Raw genomic sequence first — 10,948 nt, 5'->3', positions numbered from 1 at the left:
CAATTCGGACCAATCTAGCTGTCACTACTTTCGCAAAAAAAGGATTCTTTCCGTGTAGTCTGTGGCGTGTTTACGTGTAAAATGTCAGTCAAACTTCATTCGTATTTTGATTTTGGATTATGGAAATATGGATGGATGGAAAAAGTAGAAAGGAAATTTAATAAAATTGACATGCATTTTAATAATAGTTTATACGTGTAAGTAATGAAAACCAGTTTTCTTTTAAAATAATATGAAAGTATCATTATTGATTTTGGTATTAATTAGAAAAATGTTAACTTGCCTTTGCAAACTTAGTTCGTTTTTATACGGTATTCTCAACAATTATTATTTTATTTCAGACATGTGTAGATATTTAAAATGGCTTGGCTCGCTGACCTCGCCGGTAGAGCGGAGACGCTACTCAACAACTTAGACGAGCAGACTGGTGCCGCTCTACGAAGCAATGGCCCTAGGAGGAGATACGAAGGGGAGTTTCCCGTACCTATTGGAAACAGATCAGCAAGTCCGAAAACACGATTTCCAACATCAAGGACAGCATCAGTGAATGAAATGAAACCAAATTATGGCATTAGAAAAGTAATGCTGACTTCAAAACCGTTAGAAAATGACTATAAAAAAGATCCTCCTAGGAGAACTATGACTATGAAGGCACTGCCTAAATCGACTTATGACAATGGCCCTGGAACTTTAGTTGGTGGGACTATGCCTAGTGAATGTTATGGAGTCAGACACAGAAGTGAGGAATATTAAATTGATCTTGTTTTTTTTTAAACTGTACAATACTGTACAATTAGTATTGTCTAATACTACTAAAGTACTAATTTCTTTAATATTTCAAGTATCGACACTACTACTAAGTAGTAAGTATGTTTAATTAAAGTTAACAAAACCCTATCAATTAATTTAATTCTCAATTACTTAATACAGATAATTATAACATACAAGTTTATTAGAGAACCATCTCCTTTTTGATAGCAGTAGCAATATTATGAACAATTAGTATACCTAAATAGTGTGCCACATCATGTGTAGCCACATGGCAATACTTATTTATCATAGGGCAAGTTATTACGCTGTTTTAAGTTTTTATAAACATTATGATTTCATCGCCATTATTTCATTTCAGGATCAAGCTTACCAACAAATAGAGAACTAATGTATCAACAAAACTATGCGTACGAAATGAATGATGTAATAGTTGAAAACACTGTATTGAAAAATGAACTCAATGTCTTGCACAAAGAGGTATCACAGTTGCTTGACAGACTGGGGCAGACGGAGGATGGTAATGATGTAGTTAGTGAACAAGGTATAGTGTGGGTAGTAGTAGTAGTAACTATAGTGTGTCTGGTTTGGGTAGTGTAGTAGCAAGCTAGTTCTGGAGTCAGCAAACCACGGTTTGCAAGCCACATGCAGCTCTTTAAAGGTACAATTGTGGTTCTTCAAGTCACTCAAAACATTAATATTTAATAACTGAGTTGCCAATTAACATTGGCTCTTCTAAAACTCTTGACTCACATAGTTTGCAGACTCTTGAAGTAGTTCATAGTTGGAGGAGAGAAATGGAACACAAATTTAGTAATCAGAGAGTTCTTTCCATTTGTTCATATAAGTAGTTTGTGATTTAAAGACCATACTGCCATCCTCAAACTAAAAGTCTGCAAAAGCTTAAAGCTTGAGGATGGCTCCTTATAATATTGATACAGATACATCTTAATTGTTTATGCTAATACACTTAACATGACATTTCTTTAATTTAATTTGTTGTTGTTTAATCTTAAAGAACCTGATATTCTATCCTGTTTTTTATATTTGCTATTAGAATAGAAAGTTAAATGTGAGACATGAGAATCCATGTCATTGGCCCAATACTGAAATATTTATGGCTTTCATGTCACATACCTACTATTCTCATAATACTTTAAACTAGAAATTTAATAATAATGCCTTTTACGTTTCAGAACTATCAAAAGCAACTGTAAAGCTTAAAACAGCAGAGCAAGCGAGTCAGCAAAACCAAGTGGACAAGTTGTCCCTTTCTGCACAGTTTGAGGAGTTGAAAATGAAAATACACGAGCTAACCGTCACAGAGGTGGAAAGGCAGAAGCTGCAATGTAAACAGCTGGAGATGGAAATAGACCTGATGAAGAATAGAAATATGGAGTTAGAAGAACTGTTAGTGTTTAAATTATTTATGAATTATGATATTTTTCTTTACAACATACAGCACAATATGACTTAAGATTTTTTATAACCTCCTGAGACTGTGCATACAAGTGACCCTGCATACAAATTTTTGTACATATTCCACAATTTATTCTGAACTTTTATTAAATAACTAAGAGTTCCAAATACAAAAACAAAACAACTTCCTCTGGGTCTCAGGAGGCTTCCCTCGAGTTTACAACGTCTTAAATTTTGGGGGTGTCATTACGTATGGCAGTGGGCTGCCGCTCGGCTCGCACGATAGTCGTGTCACGTTGCGCTCGTGCAAGATTGAAAATACACAATGGTTTCGAAATCATCCTTAATTTATTGAATATTGTTTGCCCCGAAACAATATTAGGATCCGACTGACATATTTTCAAAGGAATACGACAGTGGCATACTTACTTCCGTGAGAATCAGACATACTACATATCTCAGGATACATTTTTTATGTTTAGAGAATCAACGCTTGTAATTCCTACATATTTATCTTAAAAATAATAAATCAGTAGGTAGGTATAGGTACAAAAACTTGTCAAGTGACAACCCCGTGCCGACACTCACAGCTCGGTCATAAAACTGCGGCGCGCAAAGAAGATTCACGGTTCGTGCGCGGTTATAAGTTTCAATTTTGCTTGCAGGCGGCGAGTATAGGTATAATTTTATACCTAAATCTGACTTTTGTGAAGGAGTGAATTTTCTGTACGGTAGTGTTATTCTGTGATGTCATGTCTGAAGTCGCGTGTGCGATATCGGTCTATCAGTGTGTCTGTCAGTCTTAGGTAAGGCAACTCTTCTGCCAATGCAATATCGCGTCCTAGGGACTCAAGGGGTTAAGTCAAAGATGTAGACTAACATAGAAGCAAAATTAATGCATAGTTAATTAGTTACTACATTTTTTCATCATTAATTTCCCTGACTTGTCGGTATGGTATCAATATAGGACACAGAGCAGGCGCACCCCTGCGTGCTGTAGTCAGGTAACCATACTAATATCACACCAATTCCTTAACCGCTACACAAATCTTACTTAATTCTAATAAAAATTCTAAATGACTCCGTCACTAGGTGTAACCGCGTTTAGCAAGTAACGGCCCGGCCACGACTCGCGCGGTGGCGGCAGCGGCGAGCGGCGGCCATAGGTTGGAGCGAGACACAGCGATCGGACGTTTCGTTCCCACCTATGGCCGCCGCTCGCCGCTGCCGCCGCCCCGCGATGTCGTGGCCGGGCCGTAAGGATTGTAGTCTGACTGCACTAACTAAGCAACTAGGTAAAGTTTTTTTAGGATCCTAGTGAGGATGCCAATTAAGACGACTGAATTAAGTTAGGAATGTGAAGGGCTTTACTATCAGGTCAGGAATGGCCTTAAAATGTTTACCTAAAATTTATTCCATGCACAATTTACCATCAAGGTTTAAAATGTATCTACCGCCTTTATTTCCAGCGTAAGACAGCTCAACAAACAAGCTTCCGAACACGAATCCCACCAAATGAAAGCCGAGAAAGATCTGAAACACGCACAAACAACCATCGACGAACTCCAGTCAAACCTGGAGAAGAGTACAGTGGAGTGTAGAAGGCTCGAAGCGGACTGGGAGGCGTACAAGTCGAGGGTCAAGAGTACGCTCGCTGCGAAAGATAAGGAAATAAAGCAGTTGCAACACGGACTTAATTTGACTGAGGATACTAAGATTTTGATTGAGCAGTTGGAAGTGTTAAAGTGAGTTTTATTTTTAATGAATGAATGTTCTGAACATAAATAAAGTTATTTTTTGTTGTGAGAGATGAATCAAGTCAAAACTGAAACAATTGCAAGTATGACAGAACAGAAAGGCTTTTGCAGTAGATTTCACTGCAGTAATCTGTTCTGTTGGTGGCCACTATTTTGAAATGAGGTAAAAAATTAGCGTAGTTTCACTGATTCATATATTTTGTTTACTAACCAAGTTTAGTATATGTGTTAAAATTCCACCAATACTTATCGTCAGGACGGAGCGAGAAGAACTAACCGAGTTTGTGGCAAGCATACGGCGCGAGAGCAACGAGACGAAGCAACACGTCGAGGCGCTTGAGTCGCGCTGTGACGCCGCGGAGCGCGTCGTCGCCGCGCTGCGGGAGGCGCTCAAAGACGAACGGAGTCTCAAAACGCGCGCCGACTCGCAGGTTGCTGCGCTTACTAAGGTATAGAAGCCTGTTTATTCCTTTAATGTGTAGTCTGCAAAATTATTAGTTTAGCATCACTCCATACAAATAAATGACATAACTTTTTCCACCGGGCAAAAAATTTAAAATAGGTAAACCTTCAGACGGAAAAAAGGGAAAATCGTAATTGAGGATATAATTAAAAGATCGAAAATCGCACTTGAGAAGACGCTCCGAGAAACATATAGGTTAAAAATCCTGAGTTATGGACGTTATCTATGAATCTAAATATAAATATGTAAATTGTCGCCTAGTACCCATAGTACAAGCTTTGCTTAGTTTGAGGCTAGGTCGATATGTGTAAGATTGTCCCCAAATATATTTTTTATGTTAGTATTAATTGTATTGCCCTCATGGATTCCCATGGTGTCTATTTGTTTCCCCGTCACAGGCATTTGGACATACAGTTATTATTATTTTATTATTATTGGGGCGTTGTGGGCCTTTGAGTGTCACGTCGACCAAACAGTGATCTATTGTGACGGCCCTTTAAAGCTCATTACTAATGCCCGTTGAATCCAGAAAATTCCAGATTCTTTGGGCCGTAATGTTCTGTACCTCATAGGGTTGCAGTACGTGCCGCCCAAAGTAGGTACTTTTTTTGACATTAGTGGTCCACAGGACATACAGTTTATAATCCTCTCTCTTTCAGGAACTAAAAACCCTCCAATCCGAAACGAATCAAACGCTCGTCTCCCTCCACACAGCGCTGCGAGAAAAGGACAACGAGATATCCAGTCTGAAAGAGATAGCTGCGCACAGCGCCGACACTAGCGCCCTCAACGTCGCCGACTACGATGACCAGGCGAGCATAGACAATGAGAAGATTCATTATCTGACGCAGACTTTGGTACAGAGGCAGGGGAAGATTGACTCGTTGCTGGCGGATAATAATATGATGAGGATACAGATAGAAAAGTTGGAGGTTAGATGATGTTACTTTTGACTTTTAGTTTAGGTATATTTCGTTTTAAGAGATTTTGGCTGTTCCAGTCTCAATACTTTGATATTTGGTCACGTTTCCTTAAAAGCGTGAGAATGTTTGCGTTGATAACGCTTGATAAAATGACCGCAGTATTGGTATTCCCGTAGATAGATAGCAAATTTAGGTTAGGAAATATAATTTTGATAAGCACAATTTTATACCTAATTTTCATTGTATGGATAAGTATAAATATGTACCTATTTCGTAACTACACGAACTTGGAGAGGCAATTCCTAAGCGATTTTGTGAATTTTTGTCTCAAAACTTATCATACACCCTTTTGCTATTAAAAGATCGGATGAAGCATCTATGGCTTTACTAAAAAAAAAAAAAAATTTAGGGTAAACAGAGATTAAAAATGCATAACCAATCCATAAAAAGATGCTAGATAAACTAATTAAACTAAACAATTCCAGTGTAAATACAAGTCGGAACTATCGGCCCTCCGCGCAAGAAACTCACATAGTGTGGTCCAACTACAACACGAGGAACGATCCCGTCGCGCGCGGCAAACGGGCTTCTTCGGCGGACTCTCGGTGAAGATCGGGCACATGTTCCGATACCCGGTGTTCAGGATGTTCTTGCTGTTTTATATGGTGAGTGAACTACTTGTCTTTAGCTCCTTACATAGCGTAATACAACTAACATGAGAAGCGCTACCTTCTCACTAGTGATCAAGCAATGTTTAGGCACTTTTACCTAGAAATTATTCAATGAACGCATCGAGATAACCAAAGAGGATATAATAAGATAGAGCGGTACTGTCATAGTAAATTTTGTAACCACTGTAAATTCACTGCCATCTATCGACATACTTTAAAACTAAAAATGAAGATTTATAAAAATACGTTAAAATGTATTTAAATATGGATAAATGTTTTTTTTATTTGCATGAATTATTTTTATATGATTTTGACCCATGTTCTTTAACGGATATGCGTTAAAATTATAAATAACAAACGAAACCGTCAACGCCCTCTATACGAGAGTAGGCCAAAGCTAGTGGCGCCATCTGATCGAGAATCAAATTTTCGTGATTTTCGAGGCACGTTTTTTCCTTAGACTGTATCCATCTATTACGGAGTTATATCTATCTTTGAGATAACTAAATAATGCACTTACAAGAAAAAAACATCTGATTAAGTTTCTCTTCGTGACTATAAATATTAAGATAATTATAAAACAATTATTTTAATAAGACTTCTTTGTTTCAGCTGGGTCTTCACTTTTGGGTGATAACCGTGCTCCTTACAAGTACCCCAGATGTCTTCAACAAGTCAGGATTAAGGAAGGAAAGCTTAGATAGGACTCATCCATTCCATACTTAAGGTTAACCTTTTGGATACTGCGTTCGTTCGTTCGTTCGTTCGTTCGTTCTTCGAGAGTAAAGGTCGGTTGCACCAAATCGCCCGTCGTCGGTACAATGTTCGCTAAATATTATTGTATGGGCAGGTTCGTCGTAGTTGTAGTTCACTGTTGATTGACGATTATCAGTCTGTGAAATGTGGTTGGTGCAACTATCAAACGCGAGCCGTGTTTACGGATACACCATATTATGGTGAGATATACGTACTCGTTGCCGGGCGTATTAGACGAATGAAAGAGTTAAGAAGGTAAAATACGATATACATGTTTATTATTTGGTGCTAACTTTAAATTAGTGAAGTATATAAATAAAATGTAAATAAGTATGTTGAGTAATTGGTTTTTTAACGTTTTTTCAATTTGGTGTTATGTACTGTGTTTATAAAGAAGTATTTTTGCCACCTTGTAAATAAGATATATAAACGATATTACGTGGTATGATGCTAATTTTTGGATATGGGTGTCAACATTACATCGTTCCATTACTGTGATAAATCTTATCTTTTGCCATTTCTTTGTGACATATTTTAAGTTATTTTTTCAGTTGTATACTGATCCTCACACATGTTCAAAATTTGCACATTTATTTTCTAAGTTCTATGACACAAGTTCTATAAATATTGCATCTCCTTCAGTTCGAATGCAAATCTACTACACAGTTTACTCCGAAATGGTTGATTGTTTATCATTTTGTTCGGATCATTGTGTAACATTTTAGTGTTACTGGTTGGTTAGAAGCTGCGTCGTCTCAAATTACATGTAAAATTATTTTCTGCATCAAGATTAAAGTGCACAATATATGTGTCTCCATAAATTGCATTTTTTCCTTGTTCATTTCCACTTTATTTACCCAACGTATTCGGGTCAGGGGTGGAGCTTGTTGATATGTCGCGGTAAACAAAAAAACAATTGGGAAACACGTAAGTTGAACCGTATAATTGGTATTGTGATGAAGAAATGTAACTGGAGAAGATATGAAATATCTGGAGTACCTATTTACCTTTATTATATGTGACGTTTCCAACCAAAAGGTACCGCATTGTCGGTTCTCGATAAGGATGATTCTAAATTGAAGCTATATGGAAATAGCGCCTTATTGACAATCGACAATAAGTACCCTTTTGGTTGGTTTGGTTTTGGCTAGGATGTAGTTACAGGTAAATGATTTCTAGTTTGTAATTGACAAAAAGGCGTATTTGATTTTATACCTTAATACATATGAAATAAAGTCGATATTGAAAAGCCGGCCAAACAAATATTGTGCTTGTGGTAGAAACTTATGATAGTTATGATAAGGTAATCAAATGTATAAAAACCGGCCAAGTGCGAGTCGGACTCGTATTTGTTGTTATAGCGGCAACAGAAATACATCATCTCTGAAAATTTCAACTGTCTAGTTATCACGGTTCATGAGATATCTACAGCCTGGTGACAGACAGACAGACGGACAGAGGAGTCTTATTAGTACGGAGTTAGGGTTCCGTACTTACCTTCATATAGGTTGTTTTTGGGTAGTCCTTCCACACGATAGGACTTTACCCTTTAGGTTTTTACCCTTTGGGTACGGAACCGTAAAAACCGTAATCCCCAGTCAACATGTTGCAAAAGCGTTGGAACAAAATCGTCAAGTTCGGGAAGGTGTCGATAGCTCATGTGGTAAAAGCAATTGTGCTCAAAAGTTCTAACATTTAAAATCTCGAGCATGGCGATGTATTTATAAATTTTTCGTGTAATAATAAATGTACATCCAGGATTTCCTAAATACCGAAATTTTGGTCCCATTTGCTCGTTTAATTTTCTTAATATTAATAAGCTTCTTAAAACGCAGGGCTTCACTACATAGTATAAAACAAAGTCGCTTCCTGCTGTCTGTCTGTCGCTATGTGTGCTTAGATCTTTAAAACTATGCAACGGATTTTGATGCGGTTTTTAGATAGAGTGATTCAAGAGGAAGGTTTATATGTATAATACATCAGCATTGCACCCGTGCGAAGCCGGGGCGGGTCGCTAGTACTTGATAAGTGTCCAAAGACATAAAGACATTAGTTACAGTGAATTTTACTAAGCATATCATATTATGTTCCGGAGGCTAAGGTACCATGGTGTTTGCGGCTTAAAAAACCACAAGCGTGACCGTCCATCGTCTTCAAGTTTTAAAACATGACAAGGATAATGAAGTCTCATCGCTTTTCTCTTGGAACTTGTAAGTATATTTACATTACTTGGAAATATACGTCCTACTTTTGTTCATTTGCACGGGCTATCTTGTACGTATGGCTGTGGTTTTTACACGAAAATAGCCTGACTCAATTATGTAAAGTGCGCTTTTAGCCTTGTGCTTATATTCAGCACAACGTTAAATTGTAGCTGCAACATCGGGAACCATAAGCATGGGCGTGGCATGGTCACACTCACACCGCACATTAAACATTCAGTAGTAGTGATTATTTATGATGTAGAATATTCTCTTCTCATTGAAAATTTGGTTATTACCAGTTTCTTTTTGAACGTGTAAACAGTTGGGAACAAAACCTCGACTTTTGAGTTTTGACTACAGGGGTTTAGTCAGAGCGGCAATTGTTCTTATCAAAATATAGCGCAGTATTGACACGCCTGGTATAAATATTTATAAATTAGGTATTCTAAAATCTATAAACAACTAAATTAATGTTTCCATGCGTTTCAAACATAGAAGGTACGATCCTATAGAAGTGACCTACAGTGGCGGACAGAACATACGCAATGCGGCAATATGATTGGTCGAGATAGATTTGTAGCCCACCATAAACCATACAAATTTACGGTGGGGAATAAAAAAAATGTGAGACTGTAATAAGGACAAACAATATTAACGCTTTCTCTACTACTCCTACTGAAAAATGCATAAGACTATCCCGTTTTGACAGTTCCCTCCACAACTCATGCCTAATCCAGTTTCACACTAGATTCATGGTTTCAAATGTGCAGATAAAGTAAGAAATTCACCATTAACCCGCCTGTTCCTATCTCTATCGCGCGCGCATAATGAAGTATATTGCTGTCTCGCCGGTGATGCCGGCGGTCAATGCCACTGTGTGAGTGGGAGAATGTACGAAATTTTTCGTGCTTACAGTCCTTACTTTATTAGAAAATGCGATAGGCAGGAAATGAATGCCCAAAAAAAGTTATAGAGGGAAATGCTTGGAACACAATTTTTGACTTCGTAGCTTTGTTTGGACTAGTTAGGAGGTGAACATATCAAAAGTCCGTAACTCTGGTACTGGGGGAGAGAGGGGGGTTTGAAGGTTCCATTTTTCGGTTTTCTCGGTTACTTCGGAAAGGTGTCAATGTTGATACCATAAATGAATTCAGCACCCCCGATTTATACGAAAACGTAACCAAACCCGGCCTAGCAGCTTCACTGATATAGTTATGTTAAAAATGAGAGCCCTAAATAAACTTTCAAGAGCGGATATCTCAAAAACTATACAAGATATCAAAAAACTTGACCTAATAAAACTTGTAACAAATTAAATCACTTTTCATTTTGTGTAAGTGGCGATGTCGCTCAGACGCATAGTTTCCGAGATATAATCGTAAAACCGAAAAATTGAACCTTCAAACCCCCCTCTCCCCCCTTGCACCAGGGTTACGGTCGGGGACTTTTGATATGATCATCTCCTAACTAGTCCAAACAAAGCTACGAAGTCAAAAATTGTGTTCCTAGCATTTCTCTCTATACCTTTTCTTCTGCTTGGCCTACGAATAGACGTCCGTTCCTTGTTTATGCCGTTACGCACGACACACAAAATGAGACTTGGCGTCCGACACAAGCCAGCGCCACTTTTCTCGGTCCTGTGCGACCTCTCGCCAATTGGTGACTCGAAGTTCGCGCAGATCCGCCTCCACCATGACGCACCAGCGATACCTGGGACGTCCGACAGGACGTCTTCCTGCTGGGCGGCCTAAGTATGCTCTTTTCACTTTCCGATCTTCATCGATTACTTATAATAAGTATAAGCTTAAGATTTAAGATAATTTAATTTAATTTAAGATAATTTTGGTAAACCTTGTACTTAATGGAAGAGCGGAGCCTTCTGGCACAAGTATCTTTTTACTTAAAAGAAGGTTCTTGTTTCGATCCTAGTTAAAACCTGTTGTGTACCCAATAAATCATTTTTCATTTTCATTTTCATTTTCATCGA

The 10,948-nt window shown here is 38.0% G+C and overlaps 1 protein-coding gene across 2 annotated transcripts; it reads left to right on the top strand.

The window, feature by feature from the left end:
• The first annotated feature begins 58 nt into the window (after nucleotides 1-58).
• LOC134740577 (golgin subfamily A member 5) lies at nucleotides 59-7,578 on the top strand. Of its 2 annotated transcripts, none has more exons than XM_063673110.1 (9): nucleotides 59-197; nucleotides 342-739; nucleotides 1,130-1,288; nucleotides 1,965-2,178; nucleotides 3,657-3,932; nucleotides 4,201-4,393; nucleotides 5,067-5,339; nucleotides 5,816-5,995; nucleotides 6,614-7,578. In XM_063673110.1, exons 2-9 carry the CDS (start codon nucleotides 361-363, stop codon nucleotides 6,725-6,727), a joined length of 1,788 nt encoding a protein of 595 aa, XP_063529180.1. In that variant the 5' UTR covers nucleotides 59-197; nucleotides 342-360; the 3' UTR covers nucleotides 6,728-7,578. The 2 variants fall into 2 exon arrangements, with proteins under 2 accessions (XP_063529180.1, XP_063529172.1); XM_063673102.1 differs by having other exon boundaries at nucleotides 1,130-1,312.
• Nucleotides 7,579-10,948: the final 3,370 nt, after the last annotated feature.

The sequence above is a fragment of the Cydia strobilella genome, chromosome 1 (assembly GCF_947568885.1).
Source record: "Cydia strobilella chromosome 1, ilCydStro3.1, whole genome shotgun sequence".
Taxonomy (NCBI): domain Eukaryota; kingdom Metazoa; phylum Arthropoda; class Insecta; order Lepidoptera; family Tortricidae; genus Cydia; species Cydia strobilella.
Note: the sequence above shows the minus strand (reverse complement) of the source record. Positions and strands in the feature narration are given on the sequence as shown.